We start from the raw sequence: 23,720 nt of genomic DNA on the forward strand, positions 1-23,720 counted from the left end.
TCCTTTACAACATAAATTCCCAGTATTTGAAAAGATCTCCATAGCTATCAGCACACAAGCATTGGCAAATATAGCTAGAGAGCAACACGTGTCTTATAAGATACATCTGCAACACATTTTGTTCTTTCATACAAAGCACCTTCAGATTTAATCATTTTTGAAGGCTGGCCTGTTTGCCAGCTGAGACTTTTTCTTGTAGGATGATAAGATTTTTGCAATCTGATAAGGAATAATTTTGTACATCTGATCAACTAGATGACACTTGATCTTCTTACCATAATTTTCCCCCCACAATCTTGTCTTATATTTCATCTTTAACTCAAAGTTCAGTAGCAAATGGAAGGTAACTTAGCAAAAGATCTGTTAAGAATAGATCCAATTCAGCAGTTATGAACATACTGAAAAGTATTTTCTTGAAGACTCAGTATTATTTTTTGATAAGCTGCAAATAATATATGAAAAATAAATAAAATAAAATAAAATAAATAAAATAAAATAAAATAAATAAAATAAAATAAAATAAAATAAAATAAAATAAAATAAAATAAAATAAAATAAAATAAAATAAATAAAATAAAATAAAATAAAATAAAATAAAATAAAATAAATGTATTAAGATTTTAATCAATTTCACTTCATCCATTTACAACTCATATGAGATTCTTTGGGATTTTTTAAGGCTTGGTTAAAAAAATGCCTAACAAATGATTAAGCAACTCTTTGTGACAGACAAATAAAAAGGCAGAATGAATAGGTTTTAGTTCCACACACCAGACAACAACTAGGTTTTCAAATTTTCAAAATAAAATTGTCAAAAATGTAAATAAAGGCATATTTTGAGCAGATAGAGCTCATGTTCTCATCATGTACCTATAATCCATAACTCCTGTCTGAGAAATATTTGGAAGAAGATACCCACTGTTATTATCAGCTCAAGTGGTTATTGGAGCTGCATCAAGGTTAATGCTCTGGGAAGTGGGCTGAAGCCACTGAGGGAGAACACCAACTGTTCTACAGAGCACAAAATTATAAAAATTTAGCAGGCTGTCATATTGAGCCTCAATTCTGGATCAAAAATGAATGGCAACATTTCCTCCCTGGCTACTTTATTTCCCATGAGCATATTTTCCTCACAACAGGCATAAGTTTTGCTCACCTATAAACAGAATCAGTAAAAATATGTATGTACCATGGTGGTAGGACATAGTTCTGTCAAAACAATTTGTAATAGGTTAGCATGTGCAGATATGTATAGACAGAAGCAGAACTGGAGAGGACACGATGGCCAAACTCTGCCTTTTGAGGGCTTTCTACTGAACCCTCTCATGAATATCAATTTCATATTTATTTTTCAGAGGACAGCCTGACTTTAAAGGATGTGAATATTGTTCCTGCACATCTGCTGTTCACATCAAAGCACTGGTATACTTCTCTTTGCCAGTAGTGAAAAGGAGTATAAAACTATGGCTCCTGTGTTTTCCCTTTAAAATCCAAATTTCACTTTTCAATCCTTTTTAGTTCCTCTGAGGTTCATATCAGCTGGTGAAAATCAAGTGCATACTGACCCAACTCAACTTTCAAACATTTTGCCAAGGTCTATTGTGAGTCTTTGTCATCTCAGTTATCCCTTTCTCTTCATTGCTGGCAGGTTTAGTGGAAAACAGATTACTCAGTTCAAAGTGTTTACTCTTCGTTGGGCTGTGTAACAAGATCTGTTAATCTCAAATCACCATGTAAGAAAATCCACTTCCCCACGTGGATTTGAATGATTCTTGGAGGGCCTGAGATGGATGGGGAGGTGAAGGAAGCGGCTCCATATGCTTTAAACTGATCTTTTTTTTTTGTGAGGATTAACCTATCCGTCAGGATAAACTGTCAATCATGTAGATGGTATATTGTGACTTTCTAATGGAGGGCACTAAAGACGGGAATGGGTTCTAAATGTGGGACTGTTTGCTTTGTAAGGGGTGTGCACATGTGTGTGCCTAGGCAGGGGACCTCACCATACTACTTTACATATTTTATTACATATTACATAGTACTTTATGCATCTGACACACCAGTCCTCCTGAACTAAATTACTTCTTTTTTAATTTAAGTCAACATTGTAGGCACTTCTGAAACCTACACAGAGTGATTCTTCCTGTCCACCCTTTGCATGCAGAGGGTTTCAAAGGTGACTGAGAGTGTAGGATATTTTCATCTTTCACTAAACTTATGCCCTCTGTGCAGATTCCCAAGAGCGATGGACCATATACCCTCTTGAAAACACTTATTTCATCAATAATACAATATTGAGAATAAAGAAATATATCTATTAAAGTCAAATCAACTATTACATTCTCAATAATGGCTTAGAATGAAGTCATAAAATGAGCTAAATACTAAAAATTGCCAATCCTTATAAATACTAAGAAGTGTGTCTTCCTGATTAGTCTTTGGAATTAAATTAACTGAATAGAAAACTATAAATTAGCCCAATGGCAAAATCACGTAAAAGCACTAATATTGGCTCAGACCAAAATCTGTGTAATATATAGTCCTGTCTCTGATGTCAGCCAAACCAGATACCTATGAAAAAGCCTAAGACCTAGACAAGACCAGCTTCTCACCAGCACTGTTCCAGCCTCAAGCCTTTTTGCAGTTCAAGTTCTTCACAGGCTGGGAAGGTTTCAGTGTGTTTAGTAATCTGTTTCTTTGGCCACAATGGGGAACCCGTGTTAGATTAAACTTCTACCACTCCATGGCACTGAGGTCTGCACCTGAGTACACCCTGGGAGAAGAAACATACCCTTTTTTCTGTGCTCACCTTTCTTCATGGTAGCTTCATCACACAGCCCAAACTCACCTTTCTAGAAGACAGAGTATTACTAACCCCGTCACCATCATCCATGCCCCTTCTAATACTATACATTTAATATTTCCTTTTAAGACACTCCTAATCCAGAGTTAAAAGTCCTAACTTACTTAGACTTTGGATTGAGGACTTTCCTCACCTTCCATCCTCTGTCTCAAGCTTTTCTAGTTCTAACATAGCACTTTGAGGTGAATGAAGCAAAATTGCACAGTGTTTAAAATGTGTGTTTTGATCAGGAGAATAGCAAAGTGCTGGCTTATATTCTAATAATTGTCTAAATAATTCCTGATATGTCATTTGAGGTTGTTTTTTTGTTTTGCTTTGGTTTGGTTTGGTTTTTGACCTTTTAAAGCTTAATACCAAAATTGAATTATTACTAATGTCTAAACTATGTCCGCACCACTACTTCTAGCATTCTCTTTTTGGTTTTTGATTGGGTTGGGTTGGGTTGTTGTTGCTGTTGGTGGTGGTGGCGTTTGGTTTTTGTTTTTGCTTGCTTGTTTGTTGTTTTTGTTTGGTTTTCGTAGCTCATTTTTCTTCCTTCAGTGCCTTCTTTTAATATAACATTTTTTGTTACAGACATGTGCCTGCCCAAAGTAATAACTGTTACTTGGTGGCCCTTCCCTCTAACATCTTCATACACATCAAAGGAGTGACCTGGAGCCATACACCTTGGCCTCACAGCCTGTATATTGCATCATCTTCATGAGAGCTCCTCCCAGAAATAAGCGAACAAAAAACTCCTAGGTTGTACACAGCACAGAAACTCTGAGTGTGCAGCCACCCCTCACAGATGACAAAAAATGGAAATACCCAAATGTTTTTATGAGATGGTTGCCATTAAGTTTTGATTATGTCATCATGTTAAAAATATATATTGACTGCAAAAATCCCACAATAAAACAGATCGATATGCATTCACAATATTTTTAATCAAATATTTGTGCAGCTTCTTTCTCTTGAAAATGCAAAAACTATAGTGAACTTTTTGTAGTGGCACTGATCAAGCTACTTGCTTCCCACAACACTTACCATGAAAAAAGAAAGCTCATTTGGCAATTGCCAACCAAACAGATACTTCTGAAGTGCAACTCATCCGTATTTGCGTAGAACCAAGCCTGAAACTTTGCAAACCAGCTCAGGCAGATAAAGCATTTTTGGCAAGTGTCCTTGTGATCACTGACGAGCAAGCACAACAGGGTACTAGAAAGAACATCAGTAAATAGTGAAGACATGTAGAGCACAGAATGCTTATCAGGCTCCCTTTTAAATTCCAAAAATAATGAGTGCTAAGCTATCTTTTCTCTGAATTTTTGTTTGTTTTTGTTGATGAAATATATTAAGGAACAATTTTCTTATTTTTTCCTTCCTTCTTTCTTTCCCTAATTACATAAAGAGTATGTATAGTGTAGCTGAAAAAATAAATAAATAATAATTTAAAAAATAATCTAAAAGGTGAAATACTGCACAGCACAGAAAATATGGTTTTCTATAATACACAATATGCAGTTCAGGATTATATGTTAGGATTATTAAAAAAATGCCTTTTAATCTATTTAAAACAAGTATTCATCTAAAGGTATATTGTTACAGAACAAAATAATTTATGCAGCATATATTCTCTTTTGACCTATTCTTCACAGATACAGACAAATATCAGTTTGGGAAGCAACACTCTGGGAGACAGCCTTTGTGTGTGTGAAACTATTTTTCAACATTGTGTCTGGATGAGGAAGAAAGTTTCGTATCCTGAGGGTGTATTTATAATTAGGATGATGTAACTGAATCAAAGACATTGTTCCTTAGGAAAATGAGGTGCCTTGGTCTTCATAGCCTATTTTAAGGTGGGGCAGAGCATGATTCTAGGTGTATTTGATTTTAGAAATTTGATTTTAGAAATTTCCTATGCTCTGTTTTTTATTATTATTATTTTTGTTTTCTTTGTGGTAGTACAGATTTCCCTCCTCGTCCCAGAGCTGCACACATACTTACACACTCAGCATGGACAAGGAGAGAAGAGCCCAGAACTGTTACCACACCTGGCACTGGAGCAGATGTTTCTGCTTTAGGTAGCTGCTCCTTGAAGTGTGTATTTGCAGGGCTGTTGAGACACCATAAAGAGGAAATCGAGGGACTGCACTGAGACATGTGAGTCATTGTCAGTAAACGATTGACTGAGTCCTCAGCGGGAATGTTTCCTAGGTCAGAACTGACGATGTCTTGAGAAGTGAGTCCATGTGTGAGTTCATGGGTTAGGCTGAGTAACAAGACTTTGTGTCCTTAAAGAGTAAATATGTGCAAGAGACCAATGTGAGTTATGCAGTGACAGGTCCCTGCTGTACTTCCATCAAGGACATTAAGTTTCCGATGAAGTTTTCTTAAACTATACATAGTTCCTAAAAAAAAAAAAAAGATGTCCAAATAAATACCTGTTGAACAATCCATGTTAACAGGTTCTATAAGTTAACAGGCTCTGAAGTTAACATGTTAACTTACAATTCAAATTCACAGCATTAAAAAGACATAAGACAGTGAGAGAATACATGTATTTTTATAACACTCCTGAAATAAAGCTATGGTCTATGTCACACCAAAAGGACTGTGACCTAGACGATGAGCAGGGGGAAGGAAGAAAACATTTCTATTTCAAGTTTCCAGACAAATTGCCTTTTTCACTCCACTGAGTTATTGACAGAAAGTTCAAATTTATTCACCAAAAATCATTGCTGCAAACACAGAATGTATAAAAACAGGCAGTATAATATAGGTTGTACCACAATTTCTGATACATACCAGAACAGATGGATTGAGAAAAGGAAGGTTTCTCAAATACTTTGAATATACAGTACACAGAGTAAAAGCTGCGCAGAATGGAGGTAAACCTGCACTTTGCGCTGATTTCTGATTTCTTTGCAAGCAGAATCCTCGCCTTCATATTTTTACAGGCTTTCACTCCCACTGTGCCCCTGGACATTGGCAGGGCAGCTAAGGCAGCATTTTGCATAGGCATCGCCGGGTCAGTCGGGTGGCAAGGCTCCCGCATCCTGTTGCACTCCTCACAGCTGAGGGCATATTCTGCAGGAATTTCATTTAAAGGAGAAGATGCCGGCTTAAGGCAATTGAGCACAAAGTGCTAAACTCGGTGAAGACAACCGCGCTGCGCTGCCTCGGCAGCCAACAATTTCACCACGGCTTGCAGCACTTTCAGCTGGCTCCAAAAGTGGGAAAGAGGACCCCCCCCCCCGCCTGCGGAGGATTGGCTGAGGGTACCGGGGGCTGCCTCCAGCCCGGTACAGCCAGGAAGAGCGGGCACACACCGGGCACAGCCGCCCCTCGGGAGCGGCACCGGGGGCGGACCGCAGCGCAGGGTCTCCTCGGGGCGCAGGGGGCGGGCGGGACCAGGAGGAGGAGGAGGAGGAAGAGGAAGAGGAGGAAGAGGAGGGGTATTTCGGGGCGGCGAGGAGCAGGTGGCGCTCAGTGCCGCGCTGGGAAGCGGCCAGCTCGGGAGCTGCGTCGGTCCGGCCAACGCGCACCGCACCGCACCGCGCAGCACCGCACCGCGCAGCACCGCACCGCACCATGGGCTCCGCGGCGCTGCCGCCGCTGCTTCTGGCTCTGGGTAGGTCTCAGCGCCGGGCTGCGCTCCTGCGGAGCGGGGCGAGGGGCAGGGCGAGCGCGGAGCCCCTGCGCTGCCGTTTCTCAGCGCGGCGCCGGGCGCTGCGCGTGTTGCTGCGCTCGTTTCTGGGTGCGATGCTCTGGGGCAGGCGCACAGCCCGTGCTCCCCGGGCAGGTCGGGTCCCTGAACTCCTCCCGGGTTGGCACCGGGTTGGGATTTCAGAAAAATGGTGGTGGTGGTGGTGCTACGGGGAGGGTGCAGTTTGCTGTGCGGGTTTGCGGTTGTACGGGGATTGTGCCTTTCCCTTTTGGGAAGGTTATACTCTTTGTTGTGAACCCTGCTCCTAATTTGCAAAAAGTCATCTAGGTCTAATCCCACCCTGCTGGGCAGATGTCTCTCCTTGGAAAAGGACAGGGAAACTTGAACAATCTCCTCCTTCTCTTGGCTGACTAAATTACCATTACATATATTTTCCTGGGAACTATAAGCCATCATATTCACTTGCCATAAGCAAATTCCCAAACACGTTCAGAGTTTGTAATATTACTGTATGCTCTCTCAAACCCTTAATTAGCAAGTCACTGAAGAAGAGGCATAAAAATGAGTTTTCACTGATGAGCTGTTCCAACTTGTTCTTTCAGTAACTATAGCAAACACTACAGTGGAATGTGCGGCTGCAGGGTATGAAATTAAATGCAATGGTATTAACCTGTGATGAGATACACAGTATAAATACAACTTGGTAGTTTTCTTAAAAATTCTTAAAAGCATCAGGGGGAAAAACATCCACTCTGCACCTTTGCTTCATCCATCTGTTATGTTCCTGGTTATGGTCACTGCACACCAGGAGCATTAACAGGCCCTGTTGTTCCCAGGCTAAAAGTCCTAGGACTGCAAAAGTTCGTCAAGTGGTGCTGAAAGCACAAGATAAGGACTGGTTCTGAGAGCAGGATTCCCCTGGCAATGAGACTGACAGAATGGGATAGGTCTGCTTTGTTCAGGCACTATCAATGATTCATCTTCATTTATACTGTTGAAAGCTGACATACTTTTGATTTCAGATCTGTTGTGACATTTGATGTTAATAGATGTAATTGCTGCGTTAATACTCACTTTAAAGCCTTTTTTGATCTTACAGAACTAGAAGGAAAGTAAGGAAAAAGTAAGTTTCAGTAAGGGAGTGTTTTCTCTGAGTGGTTTAGTCCTCCTGCGATGATTGAATTCTGATGAACTCTTTAACCTTCAAAGGCAGTAATCTTAAATCTAATTGGGCTACCTTAGGCCATCCAGCAAGAAAATACCCCAAGTATATTTTAAACTTGATTTTGTATGATATATTAATTTCTGAATTATCAGCTTTATTAAATGGGCCACATAAGCATATTGCTTTGTTGTATCTTCAAACTCAACTAAAAGTAACGCAACACTTGGTAAAGGTGTGGGTTATTTGTTTCTTTATTGATTTTATTTTGTGTGCATTTTTATGGTTGGAAAGTCATTAAGACTTTACAGATGCTACAAGAAGAAATAGAAAATGTAATAGAACTACTGTTTTGGTTTATAAACTTGTTACCAACTTGTTACTTGATGGCCAAACAGTATACAGTCCATAGAAGTAGATTCTGTTATGAGGAGTAGCGCAGAAGTAGATTAAGTTAAGAGGAGTAACTTCATAGTGCAACCTATACCTGATGCTTTCTGTTGCAATACACTGGTTTTAGCTGTTTATAGCTTCACCACAAGTAATTCTTTAAATCTGCATTTTCAACATCCGGTTTCTTCCTTTAGGCTGTTCTTTAAAAATTGGAGCCAAAATAGCGCAGTTGTTCCTGAGAGTGATGCCAGTGGAAAATACAGTGCCTTTCCTGGGCTCAATATTGGTAACATTTACTTTGGAAAGCTGTAGTGCCCTCATACTTCAGAGCAGATATTTGAAATTTGTCAGGAGGGTGTTATTCGCATCGTCTTGAAACTGTACCCAAAGTTGGCCAAGAAACAAATGTTTGGAAAATTTCATTCCTCTGGAAATAAATTGATTTTTATCAGTGTGGTTTTAACATAAATTCTGTCCATCCTTGATGTGGAGCTCAGCCAGGCTTTATCTGCGATTATAGTTGCAATGAGCTGCATGAGGTCTAGGTCTATATCTGCAAACATGGTAACTGTCTCTTTTGTGTTCTTGTATTATTTGGTATTTTTACTGCAATCTCTGCTTTCCAGTTTTAATCTGGATCCTTCAAGAGATATAACTTTGGCACGTTCTTAAAATCCCCACTGTCAAGCCTATATCGCTCACACTATTCCACTCTGAACTGAAAAATCCCAGCTAAATAAGAGTTATGCCTTTTGGACCATGTGTACCACTTGGGGACCACAAGCTCTTAAGCTGTTAGGCCCAGACAGCCTGGAGAAAGAAATCAGTCCTATGTGAAATTGGGAAGGGGTGGTTCTCTGAAACTTCATATAGAATCCGGAATTTCCAATTGTAATCTCTTGGTTTTTGTTCAGTACATATCTGATCCTTGCTGATGAAAAGCATCACATGGTTCCAGGAAGCAGCAGTGTCCTTCAGACTTCCTGGCAATGGGCTGCATGGTGAGATCTGTATAGTGAGACGGGAAGACCCCACTAACAGTCTTTTTCTTCTGATCAGTTTTGTTTAAGTCCTAGAGAACTGGTGACTATAAATATGAATGCTATGATAAAACAACTGAGACAAAGATGCAAAAGTTAGGAAGTGCAAGAAGTAAGTGAGCAACCTGGATTTGTCCCCTTTGCGCATCCAGCACATCACGTGGTGCTTTGAACCCAGGTCCACATCCTTTCTTCTCTCTGATGTGGCTGTCTGTGAACAGGTGAATGTAGTGATGATCAGAAAAGAGGTTGGGACTCCTGCCTCCCTTACTGTTGACATCAGAAAAGGGCCCTAAGAATGGGAAGAAAAGTAGGATGAAGAGAAAAGAAAAGATATATATATATATATATACATATATATATATGTATGTATATATATATGTACATCTATATATATACATACATTGTTCCTTGCAGAATTGGATTTTTTTCTGTTTCTTTTTTTTTTTTTCTTTTGGACACAAAAAGCCAGTGCAATTGCAGGCGAGTCATTTAAATCAAATCTTTGACACGTGGTTGGAGCTTTTGTGCTCCTCTCTTTCTTTTTGCTCAGCCAGGGGTTCTCAAAACTGTAGCTGCATTTTCACAATCTGGTTAAGCTGACCTGAATGTGAGGCTGCTGCTGCAAGGACATTTCACCCTCTCCCGATTGCATGTTCCCACCAGCTTCCCCATGGTGCTACTGAAACGTGGTCTGGGGAACAGGTCAGGGACCCATTTGTCTGAATAATTTTTCCCTTTTTTGGGCCAGGTCAGTTTTGGAGATCAGCTAACCTGATCCTGTTCATTTGAGCAGTTTGTTTAAGTGTTAGCACTGGCATAGGGGACAGTCAGAACTTGTAGCCAGAGGTGGGAGGGAAGCTGGAAAAGTTTCTTGCACTGGTAGCCAACACTTCCACTGGCTTGAGCTGCTTGTGAAAGTGCATCTTAACATGCAAGGCTGCTGTGTATTCACAGCTGTGAATGAAGTCAATGGAAATAGTATTTTGAATGTGCTATGTATTCTGAAAAAACAAGGTTTTAGCTGTATCATTAGATATCCAAAAGTGGTGAGTACTTTAGACCTCAACCTTTTTTTTTTTTTATGAGGATCTCTTCACATGAGTGTTCAAAAATAAATTCACAGTCATTTGCAAATACATAGATGTTTATGGTCAAAATATGTAAGGATGAACACACAAGGAAGCTGCTAATTTGGCAGGTTAAGTTAGCAAACGTAAAAAGTACTAGACCATGTGCTGACCAGAAAGGAGAAAACTCTTAACTGAATAGCAAGTGAAAATTGCCCATTTGGTAAAAATAAATGAAGTCAAAAGTCCAGGTAAAAATGTAGTGTGTAATGATAACACACACAATCCACCACATCAATTTAAAGCTGTACAGCTCCAATCAAGTTTTGCATTTCTCCCTTTTTGTGATCAACTTTTGTCACCTTGCTGTTTTAGTATCCTGCTTATCTTTTTGTTTAAAATCATTCTAAAATCTGAAGACTGTTCAAAAGCAGGACCCAAACGTGAACTTTTCTGAAACTAAACCTATCGCTAGTTTTTCCTGCTTTCAGAGAGCTTGTCAGGTAGCAGGAGTGTTATTATATATTATTCTTGGAGTTTTGCCTTTCACAGCATTGCACATTGAGGCAAGACATCATTCATACTGTGTCACAGGACTTGTATTTTGTACAAATTACATTTAATTTAGAAAGTACACAGCGTATTACTGTCACACTCCTAAACACATTAACAGCTAATGTTTATTTGTGCATAATTTGGGCAAAGCAAACATGAGATCTTACCAACAAATTTTAACTGTGTGCTATCTGATTCTGGAACAGTTTTTGAATTGTCCTATGCTTTTTATTATTATTATTTACTCAGTTGCACAGAAATTTCATTTAGGAAGTCAAAGGACGGATACTTTTTGATTTCATTGTGTTTCTTAGTCGCTATATAAATGTTATTCATTGTGGTCTTTCTTCACTGTTGTTAATTTTGAATGAATAAAAGTAGTTTCTGCATGTAATTTGTGTAATGTATTTTCATGAGGGCCGATAATTGGAACTGCCAATACAATGTCTTAATCTCCAAATGGGTAAATGTGAAAAAAACGCTGTCCTTTATGGGTAATGCAGGTAAAAGGGAGTTTATCCATCTTCAGACCAGTCATTTTCCCCAGCAGAAATCTTGGCCAGTCTCTCGTCACTGTTGTTATTTTCATTTCAAGGTTTCCTTTGTTAGGCTCTGTGCAGGCTGGTTCCCATTTCCATGGTTACCATGCTGAAATGCGGACAGGACACAGGCTGGCTTCTCATCGGAGTAGCCATGCACTTGCATACCAACACATGTTATCTGCTTGCTTTAGGACATTTCCATTAGCAATGTTCATGTTTAGGACTTCTTCTTCACAAAGTGATCCCTGGCCCTGTGATAAAGAGCTGTGTTAGGGTTTCAAAACCCTGCAAAGCAAGAGAAATTGAGTTGATAAGCTTTTTTTTGTGTATGTGTAAATAAATTGGCCATGCTGTTCCCATTCAGATTAGTCAAGGACATCAGAGAACAGTCTCAGCCTTAGTTTTCATTTCTGTTAAAAAGGATAACAGAGCAGGATTTTTATTTATAACACATTTAAGTGAAATACTGATATGTATCTGTACTAAAGGGGTATGAACATACCCCCCTTTTCATGGCACTGATAAAAGGACAATAAAAATAATTGAATGGGAATATGCTGGATAAATGATAATTTCTGTCTATGTTAACTGAGTGTGAGTATATATTTCTGTAAAGCAATATGAGATAATGTTCTTTCTGCTCATGCTGCACTCATTTTTTGGATGTGGAGGATACTAAAAGCATCCAGCGGAGTCAATATAAGCTGTGTGAACATTTACATCACTTCCAAATCAGGCTGGTGTTTCTGAATTAGCAAATGAATTCAATATTCTGAGTGCCAGCAATTGTTACTTTGAATTAGTCCTCTGAGGATCTTGAAATACTATTCAGGGACTAAGTCAGTTTTATTTTCTCCTGGAGATGCATATTCTTCAAAAATCTAGTAAGACTTGCACACTAATCAGGACTTAAAAGAGGAACTATACAGGCAAAGAAGTAAGATAAACACAGACTCCTTGCTGTATGAGCAAAGACATCTTGTGTTTAACTGAATGGCATGTGAATGGTTGAATGTCACACGTGATGACAGATTCTTTTGTCCCTTTCAAATCACTGGTAGACAGGGTGAAGGGCTTGCAAGTTATGAACAGCTCTGGTGGAACTCTCCTGACTTCTTCCTGATTATTTTGCCCTTTTATTCCTGCTTCCAAGTTTATCATTCTTCCTTTAGTTCATACAAGATATTTTTTAAAATCACATAAATCTCCTTGGTTAATATGGTTAGTTATTTCTTAAGAACAGAGGAAAATTACTGTTAACAACAAACTTCTGGAAGAGAGAATATTGCACAGTGAAGGGGTCATTCTTAAATGAGATCTGCCTAAGGAAATAATGGAGTTATAATAGAGAATAATGGAGGATGGGGCTGGTGGTAGGGAAGGGTTGATTTAGGTTTTTACCTTTTATCTGTCTATCTCATATATGGGATCCTTGTACAGGAAAGCAGGCAGCAGTTGATGCTACGTTAAGGCTGCAACACAAAACTGTATGAAATCAGTAGAGCTAAAACTACAGACGCATAGGCCACCTGACTCTCTGGATTACCCAGTTAAGTATTAACTCAACCATCTGTAAGAGCACTTATTTCACTGAGGAATAATCTACCAGTGCTTGGTTTATGCGAACTTAACGCACCAATGTTGCCACCTTTTGGGGTGTGAAGGTGCCATGCTCTACGTTGCCTGCAGTAAGGCAGCTGCCTGGAGGTAAACCAGAGGGATTAGAAAATGGCACGTCTACTTTTTCCACATATGTAGCGGTCAATTCTAGTTTCGCAGCTGTTGTGACTGTGGTAGACCATAGAGAGTGCATGTTTCCCTCTGACTGTGAAAGTGCAGTGAGTAAGAAAGAAAGTGCATAACTGCTAAAACAACAAGTCGGTGAGTTCCAGAACTTTAAATCTATGCTTGGCTACTCCTGTTCTCTTAGTGAGGTAAATGTATATACATAATTGTATAAGTCAGGACAGCCTATGCCAAGAAATAGTGTCCTGATTTCTTGATAGTAATATGCTATGATATGCTAAGGAAGGTAAAACATAAAAAGAATCTGCTTCATATTGACCTGTCTGAATTGGAGTGTCTTGTTCCTGGTCACCTAGTGCATCTTAGACAATTAAGAAATATTCATAGAATCCCAGAATCATTAAGTTTGCAAAAGACCTCCAAGATCATCTGGTCCAACCATTGCCCTACCACCAGTATCACCCATTAAACCATGTCCCTAAGCACCGCATCCAAACTTTCCTTAAATGCTTATATATATATATATACAGGTCAAACTTAGAACAGCAGAAATTATTGACAATGAAGTAACTCCCTTATTAAGATGGGCAAAACAATAAACAGAGAAAAAAAAATCAGCAGCACTACTTGGATAGTAGTCAGTCCTTTAGTAGTTCTCTTAATTAGTAGTTATGTTATTTGTTTTATTCTAGCCAAATTTGCTTTCATTTCACCATGTCTATGTGTTTCCCTTTTTTGTTATTGTTTTTGTTTTCTTTTCCAAACTGCCCAGAACCAGTTCAGCGTATTGAACAAATAAGGTAAAGAAAATAGGAGTCTCTGGAGTTGTCTTTCACAGAAGTTGATTACAGGTACAATAGACTCTCATTCTCTGAAGACAAAAAGCAATTGTTCTGCTTTTGTGGAAACAAATATTATCTCTAGAAAACTCTTCTTAGATGTACATGTGCCCTGCTCTTTGTGCCCAGATTGTACAATGGCTGCATTTTTCAAAAAAGAGAATTTCTTTCTGAACTCTAATCGGAGATAGCATCACCCACCTGACCACAAGTATCTAGATACACTGCAATCCTGTGGTCTGGAGGCTGGGACAGTGCACGATTCTGCCCCACAGCACCCAAAGTTTGGCATCCCTGCCCCGGCTGGCATGAGTCAGAGTGGCTGAGTTAGTGGAGAGTTTTAGGCACTTTTAAAGTGCGTGAGAAGTATTTGCATGTGAAGTAGGAAGGCTCTGGAAGTCAAGCAGTAGACTGAGAGGGTATTTAAACTTTGTCTTCCTCAGACACCTGCTTTAGGTGTCTCCTTTCCCTGAGGTACAGGCTGGGGACAATTCTGGGGAAGGAGGCATCCAGCTGAGCTCTTTTTCAAGTTGCTACCTGAGAAGTAATGATAATAGTCACCTGGGACTTAGCTCTCCCTTGAGGTGTGTTGCAGTGTGGATTCACCTCTCTCACTTTTCCAGAATCATCTTCTCTACGAGGCAGTAAAGCAGTCAAAGTGAAGTACTCTCAATCTGTGCTACTGAAACTGGTCTGTGCTCATCCCAGCACATGTCTGCAGGCAGACAAGCAAAGACACATCTTGCCTGTGGCCTTATGGCTGGGGCACTGGGCTGGGATAAGAGTTCTGAGCCAGCCTTTTTGGACTGCTGGTATAATTTACATTAGGAAAATAGGCAGTGCATTAAAAGAAATTACTTAGCTGTTTAGTTTAATCATTTACTTATTTAGAGCAGAAGTTATTTAATCCAGGAGTCATCCATCACCACTGGCCATGATAGCAGTGTGTGTCTCAGGTAGGATAATTTTGCTGTTTGGGGTGCTTCTGCACCTTTGTGATATTCTAAGAATGTATATGACTTTACACTACAAAACCTGGGAGACAGGTGATTTTAAGTTCAGTCTGGGTTAGGCAGCTGCTGAAGTCTGGGCATCCTTGAATTGTTTTCCTGATTTTAATGAGTCCACATTCTGCCTGGTGCCAGAACTGATGATTTTGATGTGCATTAAGGATGAATTTCAGGTGAGTGGCTGGGACCAGTCTGCTGGGCCATAAGCTCCCCTTCCAAACAGTGGATACAAGTAGTCATTGTCTGCTATAGGAAAACAAAAGTTCTGATAATTATAGCTCTTCCAACTATTGTATTATATATCCTGTGGTGCTTTGGGGGTTTTCTTGTTGCAGGAAGCTAATGTAGTGAAGTTCTTACAGCTGATGCAGTTCTTGTATGCAGCCCAGAGAGCTGAGCTCCTGGCTAGTTCTTGAGAATCTGAGATGGGGGATCAGGGCATTAAATGTGGTGTCCTAATGTGGTCGTGATGGTAGAGTTGCTCTCAAGTCACTTCAGTCCTCATGCTGCAGGCTGTGACACTGGATCTGTCATGAGGCAAGTCCCTCAGACTTTTTCTAATTTAGCCTTTTCAGGTGCTATAGTATGATATAATATTCTTACAGGATACACACACTGAAATTCTCGTATAGTCTAGAGTATGCTATGCACAGGAAAATATAGATCACTTTGATTGTTTTTGGTGTTCTTGGTATCTGTGTACAAACATGCGTGTTCATCTGTGTACAAACAGGCTTTCATAAAAGCCAAAAAGAGCAAATGCAGAAAATAGGATACAGAGATAGCAGTAATATTGGTTTCTGTGTGATGACATGCATTTCCTCTTTTACAGTCCTAATGTAGCTCATGCTGCTCTGACTATATTTGGAAATATTGATGGTTTGAAAAAAGGGTCAACAACCGATAATGTGAGCATGAGGGACGAGAAGTTGCTGGAGAGAAAATTCCACATGAAAAGTCAGTTTTTATCGCAGGGAAACATATGAAACTTCTTTTCATGATCATTAGTTGTGAAGCCAGTAACTTAACTGCACATGCAGCATATATGTGTGTACAGCTTGTTAGCCATGTGTACTTTCAATCTCTTTGTGGTATTATTGAGAACAAATTGGGGGAGTCCAAGAGCTAAGACGAAATAATCCTGCGTTGTACCAAGATCAAGGAAGAAAAGAAAAAAACTGCAAGTCAGTTTGTAAAGATGCAATTCCTGTCAGCTTTCTGTAAAAGAAAGTTATTCCCACTGGATTTAAAGATGGAAACATGCCAGGATAATAAGTCTGAGTAGGTCCAAATACTTGCTGTCTTTATTAAAAACATGTAGGAAGTTGTCAGTCCAGCAGGAGCTTCTCTTGAGTGTGACTTTGGAATCAGTCCTTGTATATACAGTAGGTTGTTGAGATTTCTTAACTCCAGATGAAGAGCAGCATATTCATCTGCTTTGGGAATGGAGGAGACAACAATGTGTAGGCAAAAAAGGGAGATATCAAGGTAGAGTCTTCAACAATAACTAATGCAGTGGTGGCTAATTTTATATAGATCTTGTACTATGTAGGAGTGCCAGAGCAGTAAAACAGACAGCAACTAGCAGCATTGTCCCAGGCTCTTCTACTACTCATTCACAATTTGTTGTGTTATATCTTGTTTGCTTTCATAGCAGGTTATTGGTAACTCTTCAGTGCAGTTTCTCATAAACAGCTGTAATTCAAAAGCAGTGACTCAGACTTTCACACACTCAGAAGCTTTCAGGCTCAGAGCTGACCTATTTCCATGAAGACACAGTTGGCCAACTAAGCTAAAAAGACTTTTTAGAGGGAGGGAGAGGAAGGAAAAAGGATGATTTATTACTAAATGAGGCATTGGGCATTGTTTTTTTCTTTCTTTCTTTTTTCTTTCTTTTTTTTTTTTTTGGCTTCTAATTTATTTCTACACTAACCTGTATAATCTCAGTTAATTATTAAATAGTTTGATATATTGTAGCTGATGGGAAGAAAACTTCGGTCTCAAGGTAAAAGAAAATAAATAGTTGAACGAATAAAGTAATCAGGACTTACCTTTTTAAGACTTCTGTAAACATGATGACATATAACAAAGTAATAAAAGGGAGGATTATTAGATATTCTGACTTCTAGTATGAAAGATCCAGTGTTGTGCCATTCACATACTTTTCTTCTGATTTCCTCTTGAAGATTTACGTTCTGTTTTCATTTATTTATTTATTTATTTTTATTTAGAGGGTTTTTCTAATAAGAAATATGTTCAATTTAAAATAAAACAGGTTAACTGTGATTATAAAAGCAGTGCTTCAGTACGTGAGCTGAAAATTTCTAAGTGTTGTTGTGAGTGTATACTGATAAGGTTGTGTATATTGGAGAAAAAATACAAGTAATAGAGACGTATACAGCAAAAATCTAATAAGAAATTATTTTTTTACTTATCCTGACTTTTGCAGGTGAAGGTTAGTAAGCCTTTCCAGGTTAAATTATAAGTTGTCCTCTATTTTCTCTGCTATATGTAGTTGGATTCTAATGTATGAGTATAATTGCAATACACAAAATTGTGTTTCGTATTTACATTCGTGTACAGATAATCCCAAAACAGTGCAACCAATATAGAATTATTTATTTTACGTTAAAAAGAACTTGGTTTGATGTCATTACCTGTGCACGTACCCAATGCACATAGCAGTGGAGTAAAGCAGATCACGCTGAAGACTAACATGTCGGAAAAAGAAAAAAGTGTTTTTTGGCTAGATTTGCACCTCAAACAAGCTCATTGCAGTGATAATTACTTGGTGGCTTCCAGAAGGCACAGTGAAGAATTATTGAGAATTATTGTTCTGATAACATAGGTTTTGAATAGTAAGTATAGTAGGTTTTGAATAGCATTTAGGATAAGAATACTCTTATACTAAAAAGCTTTTTTTTTTTAAAGAAAATAACACTGAATATATTTAATACGAAGCAAATACTACTTGACTGCCCTCTTTCATAACTTTATTACTTTCTCTTCCTGCCTTCATTCCACCTTTCTGCCAGTATTTAAAGGACAGCAGGTGATTCACAGTGTGAGTGCCTGTAGATGCCTGTATTCCCCTGCTAACTCTAGAACCTGTTAGCCAAATTCAGCTAATTTTTGCAGAGGAATGAAAAAAAAATAAACAGATGAGCATTGGGGTGAGACAAAAGTGCCTTTACAAGTTCCCTGACAAATAAGGAGATCCAGTGCGAGCTTGCACAATTGCAAAAAACCCACCCCAAAGAGAGCCCCTAGAATTGCTTCGGAGGTAGAGAAAGCTGGAACTAGAATGTGTAATTCACAGTGTGATGAAGCCAGAGGAAAACAAGAGTTAAGTTCTCTCTTCCCTCCCACTACTTTCTTTTTCTCTGTCCCCACTGGGGGCTAGCAGGTTCCAGGGCACTGCTGATGTATATTATTTAGAGGAAGAAATCTTTCGGACTAAAGGGAAAATTTTCTTCATAGAATCCTTTTCTATGTAGCAACTATTTTGGAGCAGATTAACATGAAATGCAATTTAAAGTATCTACTATTTCCAGAAGACAGTTTTAAAAAAAACACTAGACCAAACTGTTAAGGAGATGTAGGCTATACACGTCTCAGTGGCTGCTAATTTATGAAATTGCTTCAGGAAGCAATAATCCATTGGGGTTTTTTGATCCAGAGCAATTCATGGACTAAAAAGCTATACAAGTATGTTTGTAATGCTGTCGTACTAGGTCATGGCCTTTGTCTTCTTCAGTGACTACAGGCTTAGTCCTTCCCAATCCTTTACTGTCTTTTTATTATTATTTGGATGTATTTGGATGTTTTCCTAAATGAGTTACCACTATTTTGTAAACCTTATGTAACATAGAGTTAATTCTTGTGCCTTTTTTTTTTTCTTTTTGAACTTGGCAGTCCTTTCTGTTCAGTTACAAACCTGGCAGAGGTGCGCTGTTGATGTTGGGTGTGTGTTTACTGGGTTCTGCTGCCCTGTTTTGGGAGAGTTTCTGAAGCCGTGGTGCTGCGCAGTGGGCAGCAATTGTGGTTGTGGCCATGTTCCAGGGCAGAGTGGAGCTTTGCATAGGAGCTGTTTCTGTTTCCTCTCTTGATACATTAGTGGAGTGAGGGTTCATTCACAAAGGCAAATGGTAGCTTTAGTTGGATTATGTAATGAACTTTTTCTGTTTTATAGCTAATAGTTTTTTGAAGAAGAAAATACCATATCACTGAGGAAAAAAATGAAGGTTGCTTCATTGTAATATTTTCTACTTGCAAGGTTAATGCTAGATAAATTTATAACTAATGCTTAAGATGAAGTGGATCTTTATAGACTCAGTGATCAAATTCCACTGAGTCTTCCTTTTCTTTGCATGGCAGTTGCTAGACCTATTTAATTCAAACTATGACAACAGTAAATGCCTCTATTTGACTGTATATCTTAATCAGAGATGAGATTTTGCATAACTGGGTCTATATGATTATGAAATTCTGTCATATATTGCTACCACTTCAAACTGCAGCATTACCTTTTCCGTGTAGTATCAGATGACTGAAAATTCAGTTTTAGTGTTTAGACTTAAAAGAAAATGAAGCATTTATTGGAACACTTACTACAACACAAAATGAAGACCAATAATATTCTTAGTATGTTTTATTAATTGTCTATAAACGTTTTTTGGCAAACCAGATTATCCAACACAGAGAATTGTTTCTTTTTTTTTTTCTCATCCAATTAATTAAACAAATTTATTTTTCTTATACTGCTTAATCCGACTAAGAGATTGCAGTCACTCTATTGTTATAATCACAGCATTAAATGATTGATTACTCAATAGATATTTTCTGCTTGCTCACTTTAAGATCTGAATTTTGCTTCAAAAACAATCAAAACAATTACAAACTGGGTGTACCTTATATAAGCCATTACTTCAAAAAACTTGCTCCAACTTGTACTTCAACAGCAGCAAAGAGAAGACATCATTAGACGTCATTTATAGTTACAGAAGAATTCCCACATGTTCAGGCTTAAAGGTGCAGAGTCAGGACATGTATTATTTTTCATTCTACTAGGAGCAAGAAACCAGTGGTGCAAAAGTGTAAAAGCAGCTGCACTTCTGTGCTGCAGCTCTTACTGCATACGATGGAATGCAGTTGCTGAAATGTGGGAATTCCCAGAAAAAAAAAATACAAAGCAAAGTGATACGACAGTTTTATTGGAAATCTTACAGTTCCTTTTATACCTTTCAGGTATTTTTTATAACTTCTGTTTTTTTCTGAAGCTTTAGGTTGGGAGCCACCCTGCCTGATGAAGTAATCCTCTTTAAACCAAAGTGAACAAGTCCCCTGCCCATCCAGTGCAGAGAAACGGACACTTTTGAAGTTTTCAGAGGGGCCTTCAGAAGCTTTAGGCTTGTATCTGGCTTCCTTTGTTCCATGCAGTCTGTTTATTTGACTGTAAATAAAGTGCCATTTGCAGACTGAAGTTAGGAGGTGGATTTTTACTTGCCTGACTAATCTCTCATCGTGATCGTTAAGTCACAGAACAGAATTCTGTCACCAAAAGCTATTAAAATCCAGATAGTGGATTAGTTTTCTTTATTTTGAGATTCCCAGATTATCAAAGTTCATTGCCTGAAGGCAGCAGCAGATACTGAATCTTTCCAGCCTAGAACGTACAGTACTTTGAATCTAGATGCACCCTTTTAATGCGTAAGAGGCCCTCTTATTCTGGCACAGGCTTGAAATAAGTTTGCAGCAATTGTAGCATTTTCTCTTTTTTTGGCTACGAATACTTGATTTTCTTGTTCTGAATACTGTATTTAGATAGATGTACAAAAAGGATAAAGATGACCTTATAGTGTAAGCACTATATAAGGTGGAGGAAAATTGCGGGAAAATGCCTCATATATTATTCTTCTCAGGCCATCACCAAGGCCATAGCAAGTAAGATTTGTGTGGAATAGAAAATAAATAGATAAATTAAAACCCTGCTAATGATTATCAAATTTAATGTGGAATTTTAAATGACTGTCAATGAAGTATGAAGTATGTTTACACTATGGTTCACTTGGTAATGTCCCTGGTGAGTCAGAGCATCTTTGCCAGCTTTTCTACTTTGATTTTGCAAAGTAGTCATGGGTGAAAGGCAAATGTGATCCACAAAAAAATTGCAGATTATAGTATATCTCCAGAGACAATGTCTTCTGTGCTTTTTTTGCTCTTTGTGCTCGTTGGTTGGTTGTTTTGTTGTTGTTGTTTCGTTTTTTGACCATGGGAGGACTGAGGAGGGATGCTGCATTGCCCACAAGAGGGCAAGGGGAGAGGTGGACAGGGAATGTGTAACCCAGTATTCACTTTCACAACCCCCTATCTGACTTGACACCATGCCCTAGGTGAATTTGAACCAGCTTGAGGGTTTCTCTTCAGGCTGTTAGTTGTGACGTCTATTCTATTTTATCCAGGTCTGGCATTTTTTGCCCTTGCTCGTGCATTTAATAAAATCATAGCCTTGGACACATGAGGAGAGATCTTCAATGTATTTGCACCTAAGTTGGCCAGTGCACTTAGAATACATTTAGCTAAGTTACAGTTTGGCTAGTGGACTGGATTTAACGCATACCTTTGAAACACAGGAGCATTAAAGCATGATAGTACCCCTTTCTACCCAGTGACAACTGGGCACAGCAGCAGTGTTCGCCTAAGTCATGCAAATGGAAGTTTATCTTGAGGCCCCTTCTTCCAGGGCTGCAGGTACCATTTGGGATGGCTGCAGTGTCAGTAGATGGCATTAGGAAGATAAAATCCTTTTAGATAAAATCATTTTAAATTGTGTTAGGCAAGTCGGACTGCTCTCCCTGCACTCAAATCCATCCAGCTAAGGCAAAACCACATTACACTGCTTCCTAATATCAGACATGGAGATCCTGTCTAGTTGAAGCTACTGGAGGGTAGCAAGAATGTGGCCAGTGAATCTCATGAATGCGTAAATCTGTTTCTTGTATCTTTTCTCTGCACATAAAACAGCCTGCAGTTAGAGCAGTGCTGTGTTTTTGCCTTTGGCTGATTGTAAATAGGCTCTGCAATGTGGCATCTTGGGAGCAAATCAAAAGGAAACATTTCTGTACCCTTATTCTCTTCCCCTTTAGAAACTTGTTAGGACGGGCTTACTAGTACGTTAAAATATATTTCACTCTTTAACGAGTGTAGCGAACAATATTTGCAGTAACCTAATGCAGGCATACATAGAAGTGAGTGTACAGACTTGGAGAGCAATGCAGCTTGCTTATAAGTGACATGAGGCTAGAGAGCAGCACAGCATATTAAGAACATGTTTAAAATTGGTACATGATTTGCTAATAACTGTATAACAAAGTCCAGGCAGTCAAGTAGATTCTTTGCCTATGCCATTGGGGTCAAACTTTAAATGTTTATCATTCTAGGATCTTTTTGGCTCCTCACTCCAACGTCAGGGTTTATATGCATGTACACTTCCTGACTTAGAGAGTTATTCTTGTCTTGAATTTGCATGTGGGAAATTAGAGCATACAATGTTGCTGTGGTGAAGCTTCCTGTGGCGTTTGAGGATAATGGCACTGCTAAATGGTACTTGATTTGGACCAGAACACCTCCACTGGTCCTTTCCAGCCTCAACCATTCTGTGGTTCTGTGATTTCTCACTGAGGATAATATAATTTAAAAACAATTAGGCCCCCAAAATAAGCCTAGGTTATAATGTACACAAAACATTTTGATAAAATGTCAATACATTAGATCACACAAAAAAATCGCGGCAAAGTCTTCCCAGTAATCTTAATTTTTATGTAGTCAATATCTATCTAACCTACTCTTTGCTCCCCTTCCGAAAACCTAGACTTGAGCTATGACTGTAAGTGGTTGTAATTACTGTCAAAAGTATTGTGAAACACAGAGTTATATGTCTGTACACATTCTCTTCTCCAGTCTCAAATAACATGACTGAGAAAATATTTTGTTTCTCTAATGATGTTTCTCAAGGAACTATACTTTCAGCAAATGGTGATTGTTTGCTTTTCAGAGGCCTGCTATAGATAGTGGTTGTTTGAAATGACGAATGAATGATTTCCTGTTTTGAGTTCGTGGTCAAAAAGTAGTAATTGTGTGAGCTGCATTTTGTATTTTGCTAGTAACATTTGTCTTTTCTAATATATGGCTAAGATAAGAAATTCTATGAATTTTTTTACATGTAGTGAACTTTGCTTGCACACCTGCAGTTGTGATTTTAATGTTATCGCTATGATGCTGTTGTTATTACTATTACAGCTAAGCTACTATACAGCTAAGCTACTGTGATGAGATGTTTCATGCTAATTTAATCCCTGTTGACCAGCCAGTGTGGGGACCTGGAAAAGAGTAATACCAACAGTTCTCACTCTGCCCATCAAAACTAGAGAAAATTTAAGCTCAGACTTTTAAGAGGTCAAAGATCAGCGTGTTATCTCCGTAAAGGATCTTGCTATAAAGAATTGTCATAAAAACCCCCACTTTATTACAGAATGACTCGTACTAAATAACTGTGATGAGACGTATTTTGTGTGTGGAACAGATAAACTCATTCTGTCTGGGCAGACAGGAAGGGAGGGAAAAACATGAGGGAACTGTTTAAACAGTGAGTAACTCTGTGAACTTTTCTCACCTGGGAACCTCAGCAGTGCAACCACAGGTCACCATTTCTTCCTTTGCTGTCATTTTTAGAGGATCGTCAGGAGCCAGAATGTGTCTCTGAGCTGGGTTGTATTTCTGGGATTTTTCTGAACTTTCTCACCATTGTCTTAGTCCTTCTACCTCCAAGTAGGGTGAGAATTATCTATTCATG

The 23,720-nt window shown here is 38.7% G+C and overlaps 1 protein-coding gene across 2 annotated transcripts in view; it reads left to right on the forward strand.

Moving 5' to 3' along the window:
• Window positions 1–6,271: 6,271 nt before the first annotated feature.
• Window positions 6,272–23,720, forward strand: part of ITGA2 (integrin subunit alpha 2) — a 66,019-nt gene continuing 48,570 nt past the window's right edge. Inside the window, exon 1 of one of the 2 annotated variants that reach the window (XM_080574099.1) lies at window positions 6,272–6,476. In XM_080574099.1, the coding sequence (XP_080430225.1) occupies window positions 6,437–6,476 (40 nt within the window). In that variant the 5' untranslated portion in view covers window positions 6,272–6,436. Of the gene's footprint in view, window positions 6,477–14,778; window positions 14,816–23,720 lie in introns of those variants that run through there. The other variant, XM_080574098.1, reaches the window with a different exon arrangement.

The sequence above is a fragment of the Anser brachyrhynchus genome (assembly GCF_964034855.1).
Source record: "Anser brachyrhynchus genome assembly, chromosome: Z".
NCBI lineage: Eukaryota > Metazoa > Chordata > Aves > Anseriformes > Anatidae > Anser > Anser brachyrhynchus.